General features: G+C 71.2%; 2 protein-coding genes across 3 annotated transcripts; one reads left to right on the forward strand and one right to left on the reverse strand.

Moving 5' to 3' along the window:
* The first annotated feature begins 898 nt into the window (after positions 1-898).
* Positions 899-20,740, forward strand: RARA (retinoic acid receptor alpha). Of its 2 annotated transcripts, XM_086766995.1 has the most exons (10): positions 899-963; positions 1,046-1,137; positions 7,924-8,235; positions 17,339-17,487; positions 17,583-17,724; positions 18,611-18,771; positions 18,854-19,030; positions 19,116-19,320; positions 19,575-19,733; positions 20,041-20,739. In XM_086766995.1, exons 3-10 carry the CDS (start codon positions 8,058-8,060, stop codon positions 20,250-20,252), a joined length of 1,383 nt encoding a protein of 460 aa, XP_086623121.1. In that variant the 5' UTR covers positions 899-963; positions 1,046-1,137; positions 7,924-8,057; the 3' UTR covers positions 20,253-20,739. The 2 variants fall into 2 exon arrangements, with proteins under 2 accessions (XP_086623121.1, XP_086623123.1); XM_086766997.1 differs by lacking the exons at positions 899-963; positions 1,046-1,137; positions 7,924-8,235 and adding an exon at positions 12,785-13,059 and having other exon boundaries at positions 20,041-20,740.
* Positions 20,741-21,104: 364 nt separating this feature from the next.
* Positions 21,105-22,681, reverse strand: GJD3 (gap junction protein delta 3). The gene is made up of 2 exons (XM_086767021.1): positions 22,659-22,681; positions 21,105-22,339 (listed from the first exon to the last, which is right to left on the reverse strand). The coding sequence occupies exon 2, from the start codon at positions 22,330-22,332 to the stop codon at positions 21,604-21,606; it is 729 nt and encodes a 242-aa protein (XP_086623147.1). The 5' UTR covers positions 22,333-22,339; positions 22,659-22,681; the 3' UTR covers positions 21,105-21,603.
* Positions 22,682-23,067: the final 386 nt, after the last annotated feature.

A 23,067-nucleotide genomic window follows, 5' to 3' on the forward strand; every position in this document is an offset into this window, starting at 1 on the left:
GTCCGCGCCCCGGCGCCTCGCCGTGCGGCCTGCTCCGGCAGACCTCGGCACCCCGATGCCGTGGGACGGGCCGGGCCCCCGCGGCCAGGCGGGATCGGGCCGGCGGCGGGTTTGGCCCTGCGGGCAGCCCCGCGGCGGGGCAGCGCGGGTTCCCCGGTGCCCGGCGGCTGCCCCGGTGGGCCGCGGAGGGGGTGGTGGGCTGGCCGCTGCGCACATCTGGGAGTGATTTGGCACATTCCTCTGGGCTGAGCACATGCCGGTGGCTGGGCCTCGCCGGCGTGCTGGGGAGGGGGCCGACGGCCGCGCCGGGCCCTGGGGTGTCCCGCCCCACCCCGCGGAGCGCACAGGGGAAACTGACGCAGAGCCCGCCGCGGGCAGCCGGCCCTCCTGGCGCAGGCCTGGCAGGTGCCCGGGGGCCTCGGGCAGAACGGGACGGCAGGAGACCCCCCCACGGGGCTGGGGAGGGGGACGCGCGCTGAGGCCGCCCCAACTCCTCACACGTCTGTCGTGCCAGGGCAGTTCCCTAAGCCAAGCTGCGCCAGCGGGTGCGAGGCTCCCGGGCACCGCTTTTGGGGCCCTTCCCCGTCCCTTTTTTTTTTTTTTTTTTTGTTTTTCTCTCCTTTTTCTACAGCACAACTTGGGGGGGGGGGAAGGGAATACGTGCGGTGCGGCCCCTTTAAGAAGCACCCCCCCGCCTCCCGCCTTCCCGCGGCGCGCGCACCCTCCTTCTCCCCTTCCGCCTTCTGGAGGCGATAAAGGGGCAACGTACCGCCGGCCCCGCCCACGCCCCGCCCCGCCCGCCAATGGGGCGCCGCCAGAGGCGGCGCCCCATTGGCGGGCGGGGCGTGGGCGTGGGCGGGGCCGGGGCGAGGGGCGGGGCCTCCCAGCTCGCTCCGCCCTCCCCACCCGCCGCCGCCGCCGTCGCCGCCGCCGCCGCCGCCGCCCCGCCCGGCCCAGCCCCGGGTAAAGTTTCCCCGCGAGCACATGACTCGCAATGGCCGCAGCCGCGGCTCGTTAAGCCCCCCTTCCCCCCCGTTCCCTTTAGGCCCCGTCGCTCTGTGCAGCCTCCGCCATGCACCCGCTACCGGGAGCTTTTCGGTTTTGAGGCTTTGCGGTGTGAAGTCTCCGTGAATCAAGGTGGGCCCGGCGGCGGGGAGAGGGTCGCGGTACCGGTATCGCCTCCTCGGTGCTGGGGGGGGGGGTGGGGGGGTGGAGGGGTCGCCGCCGCCTTTACGGGACCGGACGGGGGCGGTGGGTGTCGTGCAACCGGGACCCTCCACCCCCCCCCACCCGCGCGGTGGGTCGGGGCGGCGGGGTGTCCCCGCCCCCGGAAGGGTCCTGCCTCGGATTGGGGGGTCCCGGGGCGGGGGGGATCCCCCTCCGATAACGGGGGAATCCTGGGGATCCCCCGCGCTCCTTCTCGGTGAGGGGGGGGTCCCTGTGGGGGGGGCCGCCCGTGAGCCCCAGAGAGGGGCTTGTTGCCCCCCGTCTCCGCTCCGGACCGCGGCTTTGCCCCCCCTACCCCCCCCCCACCCCACCCCGGCCCGAGCTTGGCGGTGCTGGGACCCCCCTCTCCGGTTACCGGAGGTGGGGTCCCCCCTCCCGGTACCGGCTGACCCGAGCGACCCCGCTGCTCCCCGCCCCCGGTCCCGTTCCCCCTCCCGGTGCACCGAGGGGGGTGCTGGGGGTTCCCCCACGGGATCACCGCCCTCCCCCGGGCCTCCGCTGCGCGCAGCCGCGTCCCCCCGCCCCTACACCCCCTCCTCCCCGGCGGGGGGGGCCGGGGCCGCTTCCCCTTTTCGGGGCGCGGTGGGGCCGGCGGGTGAGCGGGGCCCGGGAGCGCGGGGGGCCGGGGGCCGGGGCGGGGAGGGGGGGCGGTGTCTGCGGCGTTTCCTGGCCGGCGGGCGGAGGAAGCCATCGCTCTCCGCGGCTGACAGGGCGCTGGCGCGGCGGCGGGGCCGGGGGCGGGGGGGTGGGGGGCGACCGGGCCCCCGCGCTCCCCTGGCAGCCGCGGACGGAGGGGGACGGAGGGGGGGGAGGCTGCCCCATCGGGTGCTTCCCGGGAGTGGGAGCCCCTCCAGGGGTGGGCAGCAGCGCCCGCGGGAGGGGGGGGGGCGAGGCAGAGCTCCTCTGCCCACCTCTGCAGGGGTGTCCCCCAAATCTGTGCCTCTGACCTTTGACCTCGTTGGGTGGCGGGGGCCGGCCCCGGGGCCTGCAAGATGCTTGGGGGGGTGGGCGGGGGTGCTCCCCCGCGGTGCCTGCCCGGTGCCCACCGTGGGGTCGCCATCCCGCTGCCAGGTGCGGGGCGGGCGGCCCTGGGTGCGGCACCCCGGCCTCCGCGCCGGGATTAGCGGGTGACGGCTGGGTGGCTTAGCGGCCCCGCGGCCGCCGCTCCCGGGCCATATGTCACCCGTGGGCCCCGCGCCCTGCCCTTGGGGGTGACCTTGCTGCGGTGCGGGGACACGCGTGGCCCCGTGGGCGCTCGTGCCAGAGGTGGCTGTGGGTGCCCGGCCCCTTCATCCGCTGCTCGCGGCCCCCCGGGTGACACAGCCGATGCCAGTGGGCACCAGGACGGGGGCAGGGCCCCGTGCCCCCTCCAGCACCGCCCGCTGCCCACGGGTGCCACATCCCAGCCGGGACACCCGGCTTCGCTCGGCTGCCCTTGCGTGCCTGCCGTGTCCCCGGCGCTCGGTCCCCGTGCTGGGAGCGACGTCGCAGCCGCCGAGCCTGGGGAGAGCCCGTGGTGCCGCCTGCCCTGCGGCGCTGGGATTCACCGGCTCCGCGGCTCCGGCTCTATTTATAACCAGGAGGCTCTGGTGTGTCGACGTGCCGCGCTCGGCTGTGCCCCGGTGAGGGCCTGCGCCGATGCCAGCGCTGCCAGCCTCAGGGGTGGCTGGCCTCTGGGGTCCCCTGGCCGTTTTTGGGGTGCTGCTGTGGCGCTTTGGGGGAGGCGGGCCCTCAGCCGGCGGAGCTGTGGGGCCCTCACAGCGCGGGCCCGGGGAACCCCTGGCACCCGCAGGCACCCCACGCCATGGGGCACCCCTGTGCTGCAGGGCCCCCCAAGGCAGCGTCAGCCCCTGGGTTCGGGGGGAAGGGCTGCGGTGCCGGCAGGCGTGGAGCGGGGGGGCTGCGATCATATCTGCGGTGACACATGTGCTGATTATGGAAAATGGGTTAATCTCCCTGCGGCTGGAGGCGGCTTAGCGGGGGGGTGGCTCGTGGCAGGGCCCGGCGAGGGGCCGCGTGCGCCCGCGCCCCGGCCTCCGCCGTCCCCGGCAGAGCCGTGGCTGCCAGGCCGTGACAGGGGACACGGCACTGCCACGCGTCTGCGCGCCCTCCCGCAGCCGGCCTGGTCGCGGTGCCCGCAGCCCGGGCCGGTTTGTCCCTCCAGGTGCGCCGAGTCCCGACCTGGCCCGATCCTGGCTCTCGGAAGCCTGCCCGGGCCAGGGGCACGGTGCCACCAAATCCTGGTGTCCGGGAGCGTCGCTCAGCCGCCTGCCCGCTGTGTCCACCCACGCCAGCCCTGGGCGTCGTGTCCCGAGCGGCCCCGTGCCGCGGGCTGGCGGCGCAGCCAGCTGCACTTGTCTGCCGGCTGTCGCCGAGCCAGAAAGGGCTGTCTGGGGCCGCGCTGTTCCCGGCACGCCGTTCCCAGGGCGCCGGCTGCGCGCCGCATCCAGGGCTAAAAACAACCGGGGGCCGCTGCGAGCGGCTGCCGTGGCGCAATCCCGCAGCTTCCCGGGAGCCTGTGGGGAACCGGGATAGAGCGCCCTGGGACCGCGACTCCACGGCGGCTGCGGGGACCTGCGGTTCCCTGGGCTTGCGGCCGTGCCGGAGGCCGGACTGGGCCCGGGGGTGCCCCCTCCGTGGGCAGGCAGTGCCTGGGTGCGAGTGGGGGTCCGCAGGGTGCTGCCGGGCCATCCCGTGGGGCGAGGGGCTGGTGGGTAGGGTCAGCCCAGGCACCCCTGGGCCTTTGGGGCCGAGCCGGGCTGGCCCGCTCCTTCCAGGATCTGGGGCGGCTGGGCCGGGCCGGGGCAGCGCTGGTGCCGGTGGCAGTGTGGCACAGCCGTGCCCGTCCCGGGGGCCGTGGCGGGGGCCGGGGCACCTGTTCCCACGGAAGAATGGCGTGGCTGGTGCGGGAGGTGTAACCGGAGCGGCGCGTAACCGGAGCTGGCCCGGCCGTGACAGGTGGAATTTCAGTTTGTGGCTCCCACCCGGCAGCAGGACATGGGGGTGCCGGGGCCAGGACCCGCACCGGGAGGCCGGCTGCTGCTCCCTGGGGTGCCCGTGCACCCCCACGGTGTCAGACACCAGTCCCGGCGACACGGACACCGTCCCCACCGTCCAGCACGGTGTCCCTGACCCTCTGTGCTGCGGGACGCTGGCGTGGCCGGACGCAGGCTGCTGCTGGCCCACAGGGTCCAGAGTGTGGGGGCACCGCCGCTGCCCAGGGACCCGCAGTGGGGCTGGCCTGGGCGCGCCGCTGGCCGTGGGGGGCGGCATGCGGGTCCTGGGGTCTGCACCAGCCCCTGTGCCCCCGGATCCCCTGAAATGGGGGCTGCGGGCAGCCCTGGCTCTGGCACACGCTGCCTGTGCCGAGCGTGTGCCGCCAGCTCTGGCCCTGCCGCCGGGCTAGGGCATGATTCACGCCTGCCCGGGGACGTGAGAAACGTGACGGTGACTCACGGCCGAGACGCTTCAGGGATACGGGGAAGGGGTCTCTCGGCAGCCCTGCCAGGGGGGCATCTTGCAGCCCCTGCGCGATGCTGGCCGTCCCCGGGGGGGTCTGGGGGGGGTGGCCGGGTCCTCAGCCTCGCGTGTGAGGCCGCCCTGGGCTGGGTGCCGACGGCTGCGAGGAAACCGCAGGTTGCGACCGCACAGCGGCTCTGCGGGCGCTTCCTGCCCTGCCCGGGAGGCTGCCAGCGGAGCAGCCTCCCCCCGCGCTGGGGGGCATGGCACCCCCTCCCTCTGCCCACATGCTGCGGGGGTGGCCTGGCATCGGGGGGGGTCCCTGTGACCTGTCCCGGCAAGGACTGGGGACACGAGCGGCAGCCGCCCCTGCCAGGTTTGGGAAGCAGAGTGGGCTGGCGGGGGGGCTGAGGCAGTGGGCTCTGGGGTGGCAGCAGGGGCAAGACGGGGGTCCAGGGTGGCGGGGGGAGCAGGGTGACAGGGTCCGGGGTGGCGCGGGGAGTCGAGTGACAGAGTCGGGGCTGAACTGAAACCTGGCCGCCTGGGAATCGAGAGCAGCGAGGGGAAGCTGCGGCCAGGAGCGCAGTGCCCGCAGGCATGACAGGAAGGGCTCAGCCACTGCCCGCCGCCCCGCCAGCACCCCAGAGCAGCCCCAGCCCCCCTGCCCCCGCGGTGCCAGGAGAGGGGACAGGGCGGTGCCCCCGCTTACCGGCGTGTCACATCCGGGCGCTGGCACTGCCGTCGCCGTGTGCCCCGGCAGGAAGCACACTGGCTTCGGTGGTGTGACGTGGGCAACGGGGCTGGGGGTGCTGCCTGCACTGGGGGGGGGGTTTGGGGAGCCCGTGGGGTGGGATGCGGGGTGCTGCCCGGGCCCCTCGTGGGCAGGGCTGGGGCGGTGGGTGTCGCGCTGCCGCCATCGCGGTGCGATCCCTGCTGCTCTTTGGTTAGCCGTGCTGGCTGGGCACGGGGCAGCGCGATGTGCCCGGGGTGTGGGTAGTGAATCCAGCCTGGGGTCACAGCTGGGGGCCGCGTTTTTGGAAAGGGTCCTCTTGAGGGAGCCGCGCCAGCGCTGCTGGGCCTATCTGGGCCTGTGGGGTGGGCTTTGTGCCCTGGTTTGGGGTCATGGGGAGCTTGAGCAGCCAGGGTCGTCCCCAGCCGCACTGCCGCTGGCCCTGGGAGTGACTCTGGTCTACGCGTCTGCGCGTCCGTCCGCTCCCGGGGGCCACCCCCGGCTTGGGCGGGAGATCCTCGTGGCTGGGATTTGGCCCGGGCCCCGCAGCCGTGTTTTCTGCAGGGCTGGAACGAGGCGCTGGATTCCAGGAAGCTCCGGGCCTCGTCCAGCTCCTGCTGGGGACTGGAGGAAAAGGCGCCGGGGAGGGTGAGCGTGGGCCTCCGGCGAGGGGCTGCATGGACCCTGGCCCCACGCTGCTGGCCTGGGCCGCTCTGGGAGCGGGACCCCTCGTTGGGACGCCCGGGGCCTCATGGTCGGGGAGCAGCCGCGTGTTGGGGTCTGTGCCGGCACAGGGGCCCGTGAGGGCTCCTCTGGCTTCTGCCGACGAGGACCCATGGGAGCGGGGCCGGCCGGACTCCCCGCACGCTTCTGGCCGCTGCTGGTCCCGCGGGGGTGCTGGGAAGGGGGCCGGCAGCTGCCCGCTGGGTTTGGGGTACACAGCGGCCGAGCCGACGGTGCTGGCCTCGTTGGGTCCCAGGCCGGCGGCGTGCGGGGGGGCAGGGGCAGGGGCGGGTTGAGTAATTGGGCCCCAGTGCGGCTGGCGCGGTGCCCGGCGAGCACTTGGCACCGGCAAACATAAACAGTTCTTCCTGCGCCTCCCTCCCCTCCGATCGGCGCGGGGGCCACGGCCTGGCTGGGGGGGGCCATGGGCCGCCCCCTGCACTGAGGGGCTGGGGTCCCTGCGGTGCCGTGTGGGGACCCCCCCACACAAGAGCTGTCCCCTCCGCGGGGCTGAGCCGTGCCCGCTGTGCCCGGGCAGGGGCTGAGCTGGCGGCCAGCGCTGTGCTGGGGCCGTGCCCGTGGGAACCCGGCACGCGCTGCAGCGCCCGGCGAGGCGCCCTGTGCCCAGTGGGGGGGACGTGACCCCCACCCCAGCCGCCCCTTGGGTGCCTGCACCAGGGGCTGCTGGACCGTGGGTCTCCCCGTGGGTGCTCCAGTGGGTCCCCATGGGTGGGCAGCAGCACTGCGGATGCGGGTGCTGGTGTGAGCTGGGATGGGGGTCCTGCCTCCAGTGGGTGCACCCGGCTGGGTGCTGGGGGGGCGCGGGCAGGGCCGTGCCCGTCCCGGCCCCTCCCCAGCGCCTCGCCGGGCGGCCCAGCCTTGTTCCTCTGGATCCTTTTCCGCCTCCGCGGGGCCGGGAGCCAGCACTCTCGGCAAATAAACAGCCCCCGCCGGGCCCCGCGCCAGCGCTTAAATAAACAGCCAGCCCGGGATTGTGAAAGCCCCGTGCCCCCCTTCCCACTGCCGCCCCCTGGCCCGGCCTGGGCCGCCGGGTCCGTGCCCCAACCGGGCTGGCGTGGGAGCTACCGGAATGGTCCGGCACACGGCACAACCTGGCACGGGGCGAGGGCTGTGTCCCGACAGGCAGAGCCCAGCCCTGCGGCGAGTGGCCAGGCTGAGCCCCCGGGTGCCGGTCTGGGAGGGGTTGAGCCCCCTTCTGCCCCAGGGCCGGGTGGCTGAGCCCTCTCACGCTCGACGCAGGTGTGGGAGGAGCGGAGCTGGCAGGGGCGAACGGCCGTGGCAGCAGAGCCGGGCTGGAGCGGAGCCACTGTCCTCAGGGAACCCCAGTGTGCCTGCCCCCCGCGGCTGTCTCACAGCTCCCTGGGCTGGGGCGGGGGTGCTGCCCCCCTGCAGCCCACCCCCCCCCGCCCCATGCGCCCCTGCTCCCAGGCCAGGCCTGGGGCAGCAGGTCTGGGGCCACTACCTGGGCCCCGGCCCGAGGGGCTGCCCTGTGGGGCCGCGCTGTCCCAGCATCGTCCCCTTGCCCACTAAACCGGGATTAGCGACCTGCGCCTGCCGAGCCTCGCCAGTTGCGGTGTCGTTAATCTGGAGGATTGTCGTTAATCTCATGGGGAGCGCTGGGCCTGACCGGCTGCGCCCTCCTGGGGCCGGGGGCGGAATGTGGCCCCTGAGAGGGGGTCTGGGGAGAAACTGAGGCACAGCCTCAGGGTGGGAGCAGGGTGTCCCAGCCCCCTCCGCTAACCCTCCTCTCTGTTCCCCCACAGCGTCCCAGGAGCCAGCGCCGCCAGCAAGGACAGCCGCCGGGCAGCGGGTCGCCCGCGGGCCCCATGCTCTGCTTGGCCCCCGCGCCCTGCGCCTGAGACACCCCTCACCACACCTCGTGCCGGAGACCCCCGCCATGGCCAGCAACAGCAGCTCCTGCCCCACGCCTGGAGGAGGGCACCTCAACGGCTACCCTGTGCCCCCCTACGCCTTCTTCTTCCCCCACATGCTGGGGGGGCTCTCGCCGCCCAGCACGCTGGCCAGCATCCAGCACCAGCTGCCTGTCAGCGGATACAGCACCCCCTCGCCCGCCAGTGAGTACCGTGGCCCCGTGGGGCGGGGGGACTCCTGGCGCTGGGGGTGAACGTGTGGGGACCCCTCCGTGCTGGGGGGTCTGTCCCCAGCGTGGGACACGGATGCTGACCCCAGGCTGCTCCTCCAGCACCGGTCCGTACCCTGCCCCGGGGTGGTGAGGGGGGCGGGGGGGGCTGTCCACGCTCCCAGCCCCCCCATCGCCCACCCGTGGGGAGCTGTGTTTGCGGGGCACCGGCTCCTTGCCCAGTGGGAAGCAAGCGCTGGGCTCTTCTCCCCGTGTGTCCCCATCAGTGCTGCCGCTGGGGAAACTGAGGCACGGAGCGAGCAGCGGCACCTGGCGGGGTTTGTGTCTGTTAATTGCTGCTGTGTGGCCGCCTTCGTTAATGGCAGTGTTTATACCCCGGCAGTTAACGGCCCAGCTGGCCCCGGTTAGGGGCCATCGGCCGTCGCCGTCCCTGGCACCCACTGCAACCGGGCTGGGGGCCGGCGGGCTTGGCAGTGGCGGGGGGCCAGGGTGACCAGTGCGGCGATGAGTCCTCGCGACGGCTCTTTGTTTGCCAGCGGCGCGGGGACCACCCGTGGGGGAGGCGATGAAGGCAATCATTGCGTCTGCTCCTGATTCAATTTCCCCCTGACAGGGTCGTCCATCACGGCCCCCGTAATCACCGCCGCGCCGGCAGCTGGGAGCTACGGAGGTGGGCTTGCGGCGTGCCTCAGTTTCCCCGCAGCCTGCGTTCACGGCGTGCCTCGCATTCCCCGCAGCCTTGCTGGGACCCCTTCCCGCCCTGGCACCCCTCGGACAGGCGCCCTTGCCCGTTTCCACGCTGTGGGTGCCCCGCGGCACCCGCCGTCGGGGAGGTCCCAGTAGGTCGGGGTGTGGCGGGCCCCCCCCACCGTTCCATCCCTGGCCCCGGGGGCCGGTGCAGGCCCGGGCAGGGCCGGCCCCGGGCGCTGTCCCCCACCGGAGCCGCCCCGACGGCGGTGGGACCCAGTGGGACCAGTTCAGCGACTGGGTGGCGGCGGGCGGGGTCCCTCCCCCGCGCTGGCTCTGGGGCCGTTCCCGCCGCGTAGGGTTGTGGGAACGGGCAGGAGGGAGAGGCTGTGTGTGTGTGTGTCCCCCTTTTTGTGACACTGGGGATGGGGCCCACGGCAGGGCTGCAGGAGGCCCTGGGGCTGGCGGTGGCCGCATGACGCGTGCCTCAGTTTCCCCTTGGCCGTCCCAGGGGTCCTGGCAGTCGCAGGGAGTGGGGTGGGGGCACCAGATCTGGTTAGGGGCCAGTGCAGCCCCCCCCCCAGCACACGTGGGGCCTCGCCAGATGTGCTGCAGCTGCGCGACCCCGGGGCCCATCCGGCTCCTCGGGGTGCTGCCCCCGGCGCGGGGAAACGGGACGGGTCCTGTCCTGCGAGGGCGGGGGTACCCGGGTGGGCGCGGGGCCTCTCCGCCCTCGCAGCTGCGTGTGGGTGCGTGCGCGCTCGCACAATGGCTGTGCGTGTGTGCGCCCCCGTGCAAGGGGGTGCGCACGTGCCCATGGAGTTGGCTGCGTGTGCACGCGCTGCCCGCGCGTGTGTGTGTGTGTGTGTGTGCACGCGCGATGTGTGTGCACAGCCGGGGCTGCGCAGGGGGCATGCATGCATGCACGCAGCAGGCCTGAGTGGCTGCGTGTGTGCACGCGTGTGCTCAGTGCTGTGCCAGCTGAGCGGGTGCTCGTGCCTGCACACCCGCGTGCACGCTGCAGGCAGCGCGAAGCCACGCGTGTCCCCCCTGACAGGCGTGTGCACACGTGTTGCGGCGTGTGAAGGTGCCAGCAGCGTGCCTGTGCCCTCGTCCCTGTCCCCAGGGTCTCCGTGGTGGCCTCCCGCTGTGGGGCCTGGCTGTCCCCGGGAGTCCCCCCGCCCAGCGCTGGCCCGTGGGGGAGTCTCGGGGGATTCCCACCCGCCGCCCCACGAGGGGCTCCCTGGGCTGCTGCCCCCAGCGCACCCCCCTCCGCCCCGCTTCCCAGGCTGCGGGTAACGGGACCCCGGCGCAGCCCCCTCCTCCTGCAGCCGGGCCCCCCGGCCCCGCTCCGGGCTGCCGGGACGGGGGGCCCTGGCCTGTCACCCTACCCGCTGGCTCCAGTTTCCTCCACGCTGCAGCCGCTCCCCCACAGTGCCCCGTAATTAATTAATTTTTAAAAATTAATGAGCAAAACGTGCTCCCTGCAGGCCGGGGGCCGAGTATCGGGAGGGGGGTGGCGGCGGGGTTGGGGGGGCCTCGCTCGGGGCAGGGACTGGGGACCCCCTGTGGGGTGCGGCGCTGGGGACCCCGCCGCCCCCCCCGCCCCCAGTCTCCGCCCGGGGAAGATTGATGAGGGCCCCCGCGCCTGGGAAAGCCCATTACGGCGGAGGTTTTCTGTCACTGTCACAGGGGGCCGGGAATTCGCTGCGCTCAAAAGCTGCTGAAGGGGATAAATGGGGCCTTTTGAAGTGGGCGAGTGGGGAGGGGGGCTGCGGGGCCCCGAGGTGCCAGCATGGGGATGGGGGGAAGGGGCCAAGCACCCCGTACCCCACTTCGGGATGGGTGGGTTTGTGTGGGGGTTCCAGGGGTCCCTGCCCACGGCCTGTTGTCTGCGGGGGCTACCCACTTGGGGCACAGCAGGGTCCCCCATGGGGTCCCCAAGGGGTTTGGGGCTCCCTGGTCACACCTTGCATTCCCCGGAGCATCGGGTGCGGGGTGCTGCTGAGGGGGGGCCCCATTCTGGCGTGCTCAGGCCGGTGAGACGTGGCGGTGGGACGGGGCGTACGGTGGGGCGTCCCCGTGCCCCTTGTGCCGCGGGGCTGCGTGCGGGGTGCTCCCCTCGCCCAGTTCCTCTTGGCTTCTGCATTAAGGCTTTGGGGTTTTTTTTTCTGGTGTTTTTTTTGTTTTGTTTTGGTTTTTTTTTTTTAATCTCTGTTTCTTCCTCTTGCCACTGACGCGGGATGGGAAGCCCTGCCTGGCGTGCTGGCTGCTGGCGTGCGTGCATGGCGTGGCTGTGCCATGGCCGAACCGCGCGGTGCCACCGGCCCGCGTCCCCGCCGTCCCCGCCGTCGCAGCCACATTCTTTCCAGCGCTGGTAAATGAGTCAAAGCAGACATTTGTCATGTTCGCTGCAGGAAGTTGGAGGAGCGCTGGGCTTTTGTTCAGAAACCTGCTGGCTAAGCAAAGCCTTTGACTTTCTATTATTATTTAAACAGGCGCTGCTGATCTGCTCTGCGCAGGCACACACGCATGCACACGCATGCACACGCACACGCCTCCCAGCCTTTTTCTTATGCTTTTTTTGGATTTTCCTCTCCTTTCCCCCCCCCTCTCTTTGGAGGGGGAGATCGCAATAAAAGAGAGGCGGCCCCGGCTGCTCATTTTGGGGCCAGGGCGGGGGGCTGTGGTGTGTGCGGGGCCGGGGCGCGTGGGTGTGCAGCCGTGCTGGCGGCAGGGTGTCCTCAGCGGCGGGGTGCGTGTGCGGTTACTGCTCTGCGTGTGTGTGCGCGCATACTGCCGTGTGTGTGCACGGATGTGGCTGTGTGTGCGCATATTACCACGTGTGCGCACACGCATACACACGCACAGCTGCTCGTGCATGCTCCCTGCTTACTGCCCACGGCTGCGTGTGTGCGGCAGCGCCCGCGTCCTCCTGTCTGTGTTTGGCCATGCACACACGTGTGCTCCTCCTGCCCCTTGCCCGCCGCAGGACCCAGGCGGGGAGTTCAGATGGGCCCTGCAGCGCCCTGGGTCCCTCCCTCGTGGGACCCTGGGTTTGGGGCGTCACTGCCCATGGGGACCTGTGTGCATGGGCACGGGGGAGCATGCGGTGCTCGGCCCCGCACGGGCCACATGCAAGCACACGTGTGTGCAGTGGATGCGGGTGCGCACACAGGTACAGCGGGGACATGCACATACGCATGCTCAGCTACTCCTGCGCTCGCTGGGGACGTGATACTACACGTGTGTGTGTGCGTGCAGAAGAGATGCACACGTGTGTGCGTGTGCACAGCCCTCTGCGGGCGCTGTGGAAACGTGTGCACGCACACACACGTGCGCGCCCCGCACAGCACTGCAGCAGGAGCGCGCGTGGGCCCCTCCGCCGCGGGGACTCAAGCAAGCACGTACCCACGCGTGCCCACGCCCCCCGTGCGGGGCCACCCGCACCCGCGGGGGGGGGGGGGGGTGAGGGGCGGCCGGGGGTCAGGGCGAGGTGAGCCCTTCCCCGCCGGGTTCACCCGCAGTTCACCCGCATTCCATTAGGCAAATGAGCCCCCGGCCCCGCCGTGCGCCCTCTGCCCCAGGCCCGCTCCCGCGTGGCGCTGGCCCCACGCGTGTGCGTGTCCCGTCCTCCCACGCCGTGTCCGGTGAGAAGAGGAGGAGGAGGAGGGGGCTGGCCCCGCGGCGCGGAGCGGGTTAAGGCTGCGGGGAGGCGGCCGGTGTCGGGAGGGACCGGAGCCGCAGAGCCGGCGGGGCTGCGCCTTCCTCTCTCCCCTCCCCCTCTTCCTCCTCCTCATCCGCCGCCGCCGCCTTTGCCCGGGCTGGGAGCGGCGGGGCCCCGCTCCCCGCAGAGCCCCGGCGGGGCCATGGCAGCGCGGTGCGGGGGGCGCCGGGGTCCCGGCTGCGGCGGGGGGGGGGGGGCGCTGACCGCCCGGCCCTCCCCCCCCCCAGCCCCGGGCCATGCACGAGGGCGCGGCGGTGGCGGGGCTGCCCCCCGGCCCCTTCCTCCGGATGGATTTCTACGGGCCGGGCCGCGGCTGCCTGCTGCCGGAGCGCGGCCCCCCCGCCGGCCCCCGCCGCCCCCCGCCCTGGAGCAGCTCCGGTCGCTGTAGGTACCTGCGCCCTGGGCCGGGAGGGGCGACCCCAAAACCTGGCCGGGGGGGGGGGGTGCGGGGATGGGGGCTCGGGGCTTAGCGGGGTGCTGACCCCACGGGGGTGCCTGGCTCGGCCCCCGGCCCAGCCGTAACCAACCCCCGGCCTGTTTTGGGGAGAGCTGGGGCGGGGAGCCCCTCGCACCTCCATCCCGCGAGCCAGGGCCGCAGCAGCGCCGGCTCCGCTGGGAATCTCGCTCCCTCCCAGTAAGGCCTCCGACAAAATCCAGTTCGGGACAGGAGCTTGCCGCTGCTCGCGGGGAGCGGGAGGGCCAGTGTGGGACCCCCGCCGGGGTCAGGGCATCCCCCCGTGCCAGGGTGTCCCGGGTGCTGCGCCGGGGCCCAGCCGGTCCCACTGCTGAGATCCTCCCGCGCGTCCCCCGCTGCCCTGCGGGACGGGCAGCCCCCCTGCTCTGTGCCGGGGTGGGCAGCGGGCGGTGGGAGCAGGGCAGGGGCACGGGCAGCGACCCCGGGGCTGCCACCCCACGGGGGACGCAGGGCCATGCTGCGCTTTGTGCCCACCGTGCGGGACCGAGGGTGGTGCGGGGGCCGAGCAGGGCCTGGGCAGACTGGAGGGGGTCCCACGCCGTCTCCCCACGCGGGCAGCTGGCACCCAGGGCCCGTGGGCGGCTGTCGCAGCCCAGGGAAAGTTCTGCCGGACTCCGTAGGACTTCCACCCTGATGTGGGCTGTGGGGCCCTTGTGCCGGCGGGCTAAGGGTCTGCCTGGTCCCCGGGGGGCTGGCGAGCCCCCCTCCCTGCTGCCGGTTCGCCCTTCCTGCGGCGATGCCCGGTGCGGTGTCCGTGGCTGCGTGGGGGGTGTGCAGCCGTGGTCCCCGCATTGTCTTGGGGCCGCTTGACCTTTCCGCTGGCGTCGAGTGCGTGAGGGGCCTTTGTCTGCAGCTGGGGACGGCATGGGGCGGCCGTGGGGGCTCCCACCGCCTCTGCCGGGGGGGTGCTGCCTTCGGAGCCCCCGAGGAGGCAAGGCCTGGCAGGGGCCATGCGCCCCAGGCTCCTGCGCAGGGCTTCCCCAGATCCCTGCGCTGTCCCGAGCGGGGTGCCTGCAGGCTGTCGTCGTCGCCCTCCTGTACCCCTACTCCCGTGGGATAGCAGCTGCCTGGCTGGACCCCCATCCCTGAGGGCTTGCAGCTCCGGGTGGACACGCGGCTGGGGCACCTCCGAACTCGCTGGTCGCGGTGACCGTGACTCGGCGGGCGCGTGGGCAGCAGGTGCTGGCAGGGATCCCTGGCAGGGTGCCCCGCTCCCTGCGTCGTGACGAGGTGCCGTGTCTCCCCGGTGGTGCTGGCGCCGGAGGTGCCGTGCCTTAGTTTCCCCAGAGAGTGCTGTGGCTGGGCTGTGCCTGGATGGGGCGGGCCCCGAGGTGCTGGCTACTGGCCCGGTGCTGGCGCTGCCCTACCTGGCGGGACGCCGTCTCGCTGGCACGGGGTGTGGGGAGCCTGCCCGCCGCTGCAGCGGGACTCCGGGGCGGGGGGATGCTGCCATAGAATCATAGAATGGTTAGAGTCAGAAGGGACCTTCAAAGGTCATCTAGTCCAACCCCTCTGCCATGCTGCAGCTGGGGAAACTGAGGCACGAGGCGCTTCCTGAGGGCAGCAGAGGGGCTTGTGGGAGTCCACCGAGGCGCTGGGCAGCCTGCGCCTATGTGGGTCCACATGCTGCCGGGGGGTTTGTGGGGTGCTGTGGGGGTCTCAGGGAGGTTATGTGGGGTTGGGTGGTGCACAAGCACTGCGCCGCTGGATATGGGGTGGCCTTGCCTCGCATTAGCCGTGCTCCATCAGCCTGGGCTGGCCAGCGGCGCGTGGCTAGCGCAGCACTGCGGCAGGGCGGTGCGGCAGATGGGTGAATCAGGGTTGTGGGCACCCCAGGTCGGGGTGCAGGACCCCTGGGTTGGCTGGGCAGGGTGCCCGGCAGGGACCAGGCAGGGTGGTGGTGCCCAGCGTGCTGAGCACCGTGCCCGATGGCACGTGGGCAGGACCGGACACCCCACGGCCCGGGGCACCCATCCCTCCTTCCCCCCAGTCCTTGCTCCCGCAGAGGCACAGGAATTTGGGATCCTCATCCGCAGGAAAACCCTGGGTGGGTGCGCCGGGCTCCATGGCACGGGCATGGGGCTGTCCCGCCTGGCACCGGGCCCTGCGGCGAGCACTGATGGAGCCCCGCTGCGGCCCCCGGCCGGGCTTCGCTCCTCGTCCCCCGCTCCGGAGGCCTGGGCCCGGGCTCCGGCCTGCGAGTGATGGCCGGTTGTTGGCGAGGTGGCGGCAGCACACGTCCGCCCGGATCCTGAGGTGCCTCCCCGGGCCCTGGCACGGGCCATGGCCCTGCGGGTGCTTTCCCACGCCAGGGCGAGTGGCCGGGTGTCGGGGTGCCCCGGCGTCCCTTGGCGTGGGCAGGAAGCGGCCGGCGGGGCTGCGGGCGGGGCGACGCGTTCGCCCGGGGATGCTGGAGCCGCAACATCTGGTCTGCAGCTGTGCCCCGCTTCCTCCATCCCTGAGTCCCTCCTGTTCCAGGAGATGGGGCTGGGGGAGGGGAGGGGGCCTGGATGTCCCCTGTGTCCCCAGCTGGCCCCTCCTGCACCCATCCTGCCTGCTCAGCACCTTCGGGTGCCCTCCCCTTGCCCCGCCAAGGTGCGAGGGGCACCCAGGCCTGATGCCACCGCGAAGGGCTCCTGGGGATCTGTGCTTGCCACCCTGTCCCCTCCCCGCTGGCACCGCCGTCCCTTTGCCTGTGGCCGCGGCGGGTGGCAGGGGATTCCTGCTGTGCTGGGGACGCCGGTGCGCCAGCGTGGGGGCAGCCAGCTCCCATCCCCCCCATCTCCGCACCCAGCCCATCAAAATCTTGTCAAATCTGCGTTTTGCGAGTGCAGCTCTCCACCAGGAAGTTCTTAAATTATATAAAAGAGGCGATAAATTATAGACGACGTTCGCTCAGTCACTTTAATGGCTCCGCTCCCTCGCGTGGCAGCGGTGATTTATTCAGTGCCGCCCGGCAAGCGCTACCCGGCTCGCTCACCTCCGTGCCCCGCGCGCGTGGACCCCACCTTGCACGCTCACCGTCCCGGTCACGCTGGGGCACAAGCGTCCTGGGGGGGCTTTGTCCCCGTTGTCGCCCCAGCCCCGGCCCCGTGACCATTGGCGAGTGGCTGGTGGCACAGCTGGGCTGGGGACCCCCCACCCCTGATCCCCCCGAGCCCCACCGCTCCCAGTGGGACCCCTCCTCGGCTCAGCCCTGGGGTGGGTGCCCCCAGCCGGGGCCTCTCCCCATGGCACCCTGGCCCCGGGGGGATGCAGGCGGCGATGGGGCCCTTTCGGGGTGCAGGGGCGGGGGGGCCGGGTTCCCCTGCCGGGCCCAGCCTTTAATATCCTGTTTGACTGGTTCGCTTGGCTCCACTGCAGAAAAACATTCGCAAACATCCCGGAGGAGCTGGGGAGCCCTTAACCCCTGCCTCGCTGCGCCCCGTGCCGGCGGCTGGCACCCCAGCTGCGCCGTGCCCCCTGGGAGGACGGGGCTCGTCTAGGGGGCTCAGGCACCTCCCGGGGGGCAGCGGGGGCCAGGAGTGGACCTGGGGGGCAGGGGGGAGCTGGCACGTCCTGTGGGATTTTGGGGTGCAGGAGCAGGGGTTTTGGGGTGTGAAGGCTGCATCCTCCAGACTGGCGGGGCCGTGTCAGCACGTGGTGGCCAGGGACACGGAGATGAGGGCAGCGCCGCCCTCGAGGACGTCCCTCGCGGGGGTGCCGGAGGTGTCGGCTGGGTGCCGCCATGCCCGTCCCCCCCAGGCGTGGCAGTGCCTTCGGCTCTGGGGTGGTGGGCGCAGCAGGCGGACCCCGGCCCGTGCACACGTGTGTGTGCCTGCACGTGCGAGTGAGCGCGCAGCGCCGGCACCGCAGACGCCGTCAGTGCCGCCCGCGCGGGGGGCTCCTGGGATTCTGGCTTTTTTCTTTTTTTTTTTTTTTTTGTCTGCCTGAATTCCACATCGTCTCCGTGGCCTGGAAATGTCAAGTTGCATCTTCCCAGCTCGCATCCTCTCCCCGCTGGCCCCGTGCGACCCGGCTTCGTGGCCCGGCAGGAGCGGGGTGGGCAGCGCGGGGCAGGGGGCTGGTGGGACCACTGGACCTGGGGCACGGCTCTGGCCGTGTAGGGGGGTGTGGGACAGGGGATCCCTACAGGCCCAGCACTGCCTGGGGGTCTCCGTGCCCTGAGCGCCGCTGCTTTCTCCGCAGCCGTCGAGACGCAGAGCACCAGCTCAGAGGAGATCGTGCCCAGCCCGCCCTCGCCCCCGCCCCTGCCCCGCATCTACAAGCCCTGCTTCGTCTGCCAGGACAAGTCCTCAGGGTACCACTACGGCGTGAGCGCCTGCGAGGGCTGCAAGGTGAGAGCTGCCGGCACCCTGTGCCGAGGGGATCGTCCCCGTGGACCCCCGGGGTCTCTGGGCCGGGCGCTGACTGGGGCATGCGGGGTCCCCAGGGCTTCTTCCGCCGCAGCATCCAGAAGAACATGGTGTACACGTGTCACCGGGACAAGAACTGCATCATCAACAAGGTGACGCGCAACCGGTGCCAGTACTGCCGCCTCCAGAAGTGCTTCGAAGTCGGCATGTCCAAGGAGTGTGAGTGCGGACGGGGACGGGCACGCCCTGCTTGGGTGCAGGTGGGGGGTCCAGGCGTGGTGGGCCATCCTGGCAGCCCCCACGATGTGCTGGGGCAGGGGAACGACATGAGGGGGGCCCCCTGGGATTGTGTCACAGCCTGGCTGTTACCCTGGCAACGCGTGATTGATGATGTCAGAGATAAATGATGCCGACGAGGCCTCCTGGCGTCTGCGTGCCAGTTGTCATGGTGCCCGGCTGTACCCGCCCTGCGCCGTGCGGCATTGCTGGGGGTGGGTGACGGGGAGGGCGATGGCTGCCGGGGCGCAGCTGCCTCCCCAAATCCTGCCCCATCTGTCTGCCCTGGGGGGCCCCTGACCCCCGGGAAGGGGCTGGGGGATGCTGGGGGGGCCCAGGCACTGCCGGGTGGTGGGGCAGAGGGTTCAGCATCCCAGTGGTGGCAGCTAACGGGGGTCTCATGGAGGCTGATCCCTGTGGGGTGTGGGGCCAGGGCTGCGCCTTGAGAGCGTCCGTGCGCCCCCATGGCGAGCACGGCGGCTCGGCTGCCATTTTCTCTCCCTGGTGTTTTTCTGCACTGCATCAGCTTTGCAGCACAGAGCTGAGTGCTGCTGTCCCCATGGCTGGGGGAGCAGGTTGCCCCCCCCGGTGCAGTGTCACCCCTAATGGCCTCCTAAGGACTCAAGGGCTTATTTAAAGGAAAGCCGTGTGGGGCTGGCTATTCTGCGGCCGTTTGCCACCACGACTGATCCTGTGGCTGGTGGCAGGGTCCTTATTCTGCCCTGGTTCCCCCATCTCCACCCCCACCCCGGTGGGGCCGAGCCCCCCGCCCTGGACAGGGACTGCGTGGTGGGGGGGCCAGGTGACGCTGACCCTGCCGTCCCCGCAGCCGTCCGCAATGACCGGAACAAGAAGAAGAAGGATGTGCTCAAGCCAGAGTGCTCAGAGAGCTACATCATCACGCCCGAGGTGGAGGAGCTCATTGAGAAGGTGCGCAAAGCCCACCAGGAGACCTTCCCCGCCCTCTGTCAGCTCGGCAAGTACACTACGGTGAGTGTTGGGGGGTCCCGGTGTGGCTGGGGACTGCGGCTGCCCCCCTCACCACACCCTCACCCCCCACCTCCCACTGCAGAACAACAGCTCGGAGCAGCGGGTCTCCCTGGACATCGACCTGTGGGACAAGTTCAGTGAATTGTCCACCAAGTGCATCATCAAGACGGTGGAGTTTGCCAAGCAGCTCCCTGGCTTCACCACGCTTACCATCGCCGACCAGATCACCCTCCTCAAAGCTGCCTGCCTCGACATCCTGGTGAGAGTGGGGACGGGATGGGGATAGGGATGGGGATGAGGAGGGGGCACCGGGCGCTGAGCCCCCCCATCCCTCACCCCTCCAGATCCTGCGGATCTGCACGCGCTACACGCCAGAGCAGGACACCATGACCTTCTCGGATGGGCTGACGCTGAACCGCACACAGATGCACAATGCCGGATTTGGGCCCCTCACCGACCTGGTTTTCGCCTTCGCCAACCAGTTGCTGCCGCTGGAGATGGATGACGCGGAGACAGGGCTGCTCAGCGCCATCTGCCTCATCTGCGGAGGTGGGTGCTGGGGCAGTATGGGGACGGGCACCCTGCCCAGCGCCCCCGGTGCACCCACGGCCGCAGCCCCGACCCTGGCGCCTGCCTGCCTGTCGTGCCCCCTCCCCAAGTGGTGCCCGTTGCCACGGCACAGCCGTCCCAGTGACCCTCCCCTCAGCACCAGGGAGCTGAGCCCAATCAACGCCCATGGGGGGGTGAGAGGGCATGGTGGGACGTGCACTGCCCCACCGTAACCACTGTCCCCCCTGCCCCAGACCGCCAGGACCTGGAGCAGCCCGACAAGGTGGACAAGCTGCAGGAGCCGCTGCTGGAGGCGCTGAAGATCTATGTGAGGAAGAGGAGGCCCAACAAGCCCCACATGTTCCCCAAGATGCTCATGAAGATCACGGATCTCCGTAGCATCAGCGCCAAGGGTGAGCACTGGGGAGGGGGCGGCTCTGCATTCTGAGGGAGCGTCCCTGGGGAGCGCCCCTCGGGCTCTGTGTCTTTGGTGGGCGGGGGGCGTCTGGTCACTCGTCCTTCCCCAGGGCACAGCATCGTCCGGAGGGGATAAGGGTGGGGATACCCGTAGCCGTGCATCTTCCAGCGACGCTGAAGACGTGGTCACGTCCCTTGTCCTCGGCACCCAGGCATGGGCAGCGCCCGGGGTGCTGCTTTGGGGGTGCCGCTTTGAGGGTGCCAGCAGTGCCCTGCTCCTGCTGACCCCGACCCTTCCCACAGGCGCCGAGCGGGTGATCACACTGAAGATGGAGATCCCGGGGTCGATGCCGCCCCTCATCCAGGAGATGCTGGAGAACTCAGAGGGCATGGACACGCTCGGGGGGGAGCCAGGCAGCCCCCGCACGGGCAGCCTGGGCCCGCCCCCCGGCAGCTGCAGCCCCAGCCTTTCGCCCAGCTCCAACCGCAGCAGCCCAGCCACGCATTCGCCGTGACCTGCGCCCAGCGTGCACCAGGACAGAGCCTGGCGCTCCAGCACACGGTGGGGGGACCCCCACGCCTCGGCCCTGGCTGCAGCCCCGCTGGGGTGGACTCCTTGGCAGCCCTCCCCCCACCGCCCATGCCGGAGAGGACCCTGCGGGGAGCCCCGCTGCCCCCGGCTCCCCCAGCCCCGGGCGAAGCGCGTTGGCTGAGTCACATTTCAGGGGCTCGGGGGCCCTCGGCCGCGTCCCCGGGGACGCCCTGGCCCCACCAGCACCAGCACACACGGGACTGCGACCACCGAGCCACCCCCTGTCCCGGCCGTCTGGCGGGGAGAACCCGGCCAGACCCTGCACGCCGAGGAAGCAGAGTCATTTAAAAGAGAAAAGAAAGCAAAGTATATATATATATAAATATCTATAAATATCTATAAATACGTTTTAAAACCTTTGTAAAAGTTTGGAGGGGTTTTTAGGCCTGTGCAGGTGGAGGGGCATGGTGGGCGCGGGGGGGGGGGGCGGGGCACACGATTTATTATTATTAAATTTTTTTGTTGTTGTTGTTGAGATTTTAGTGGTTTTAGAGTCGGGGGGCACCGGGCGGGCCCTGCCCCGGCCCCACCGCCCCAGACAAGATGGGGGCTGCGGGGGCTCAAGGCGCTGCCAGCCCCAGCTTCACGCCCGCGGGGAGGGGGACCCGGCCCTGCCGGCACGGGAAGGATGGGGTGGGGGGGGGCTGGCTCCAGAATAAAATTTATTTATTCTAGTGCCCGGCTCGTTCTTGCTGTGGGAGCACTGGGAATGGGAGGGCACCCCAAATCCCCGGGGCGGGGGGGGGGGGGCGGGTGTCTTTGCGGCAGGGAGGCACTCTTGCCCTCCCTGCTCCCTGGATTTGTCTGTCCCTAAAGGCGGGGCTGGGGCAGAGGCCATTGACGCCCCCTCCAGCACCCTCAAAGTTCTGCCCTGGATGCTGTGCCTGTGCCCCTCCCCACCCCCCCCACCTCCCCCACCGCCCCTGATACGAGGGGCCAGCCCTGGCCCGCAGAGCTCTGATGCACTCGTGACACCCTTGGCACAGGGTGTAGGGGCAGCCCGTGCCGGGTTGGGGTGAGGGGACGGTGGGGGCTGGTGGGATGGGGCCTGTTTGTTTTCCTTTTCTCCATGTGTTTTTTTTTTTCCAGCAGCTGCTGGGTGAGGCCTGCATGCCGCCCACAACAGGAACCAGGGGCACTGAGGCACCGCACAACACAGCCCTGCCTCCCCAGCGTGGCGCGGGCTGGGGCAGGGAGAGCCACAGCCCCCCACTGGGCACTGCCCAGGCTGAGAACAGCCACACCTCGTGCCAGCAATGGCAGCCCGAGGCCGGCTACACGGTCAGGTCCCCCCGCAGCGGGGAGGCATCGGGGCGACACGGCTCCTCCGCAGCCCCCGCCGGCTGCCCAGGGGCCGGGCCCCGCTCCTGCGGCCGGTGGCAGCACCCACCCCGGGGTGGGGGGCCCTTGCGCAGGAGGTGGGCGAGCTCAGCCATGCTGAGCAGCGCCGAGATCAATCCCACCACAAAGTAGAAGTGGATGAAGACTGTTTTCTCCGTGGGACGGGAGACGAAACAGTCGACGCGATGCGGGCAGGGCTGGCGGCGGCAGATGAATAGTGGCTGCACCCTGAAGCCGTAGAGCAGTGCCTGCCCCAGCAAGAAGCCCAACTCAGCCGCAATGCGTGCCACCACGCTGCCCACGTAGAAGGGCTGGAGGCGACGGGCGCGTTGGCCTGGGGCCCCGCCGCGTCCCGGCTTGGCTGCCTGGTGCACTGCGAAGATGACAAAGAGCGCAGCCGGGGCTGAGAGCACGACGATATGGAAGACGAGGAAGCGGTAGTGGGAGATGGGGAAGGCGGCATCGTAGCACACTGGTTTGCAGCCTGGCTGCTGTGTGTTGCAGACAAACTCCTCCTGCTCATCCTCGAAGACGTCGCTGCCCACGGTGGCCAGGACCAGGATGCGGAAGAGGAGCATCACCACCAGCCAGAACCGTCCCACCATGGGCGAGTGCTCCTGCACGGCGTCCAGCAGTGAGCTCAGGAAGCCCCACTCGCCCATGGCCACACTGCGGGGGGGGGGGCGGGGGGGGGGGGGGGGGGTGTGTGTCAAGATACCGTGCAGCCAGGCCAAACCTCAGCAGGCAGCATGGCCCCTCCAGCTCCTCATCCTCCCTGCCGAGCCCAAATGCTTTGCTCCATCCCTGCTCACAGGCAGTGCCAGTCCTGTCACGCGTGTCCCCAGCGCTTGCCCCCCCAAGAGATGGGGCCAGTGACCCCAGCTGGGGCAGGACTAGCAGAGTGAGTCCCCATCCCTTGTCGTTGTCCCTTGCACCTCCCAGCCCCGAGCCCCTTCCCGGCCTAGCTCGGCGGGGTCGGCCCCGATACCTGCGGAGGCTTCGGTCCACGCCGTCCAGGGCTGGCCGGGACTGTCCGGTCCCTTGTCCGGCTGGGATGGGATGACGGTCCCGCAGCCACGCCCGGAGTCCTTTTAAAGAGACAGAGCAGCCGCAGGGGCGTCCGGAGGGGTGGGCAGGGCTCAGCTCTGCCGTTGGGGCGCGGGGGACCGGGGGGGGCGGGGGGGGAGGGGGCTCAAGGACAAACGCTGCCCCTGCCCCCGGGCCAGCAGCTGCCGGGGGCTCAGGTTGGTGCAGGGGGCAGCGGTTCCCCTGTCCCCACACAGAAATGCCTCTGTGCCTTGCCCCCCTCCCCCCCCCCCCCCCCAGGGCCTCAAGGTACCAAGAAGCAGCACTCCCCACACCCCAACCCCTACAAAGCCCCCCCACCAAGCGCTGGC

The sequence above is a fragment of the Chlamydotis macqueenii genome, chromosome 25 (genome assembly GCF_036417535.1).
Source record: "Chlamydotis macqueenii isolate bChlMac1 chromosome 25, bChlMac1.mat, whole genome shotgun sequence".
Taxonomy (NCBI): Eukaryota; Metazoa; Chordata; class Aves; order Otidiformes; family Otididae; genus Chlamydotis; species Chlamydotis macqueenii.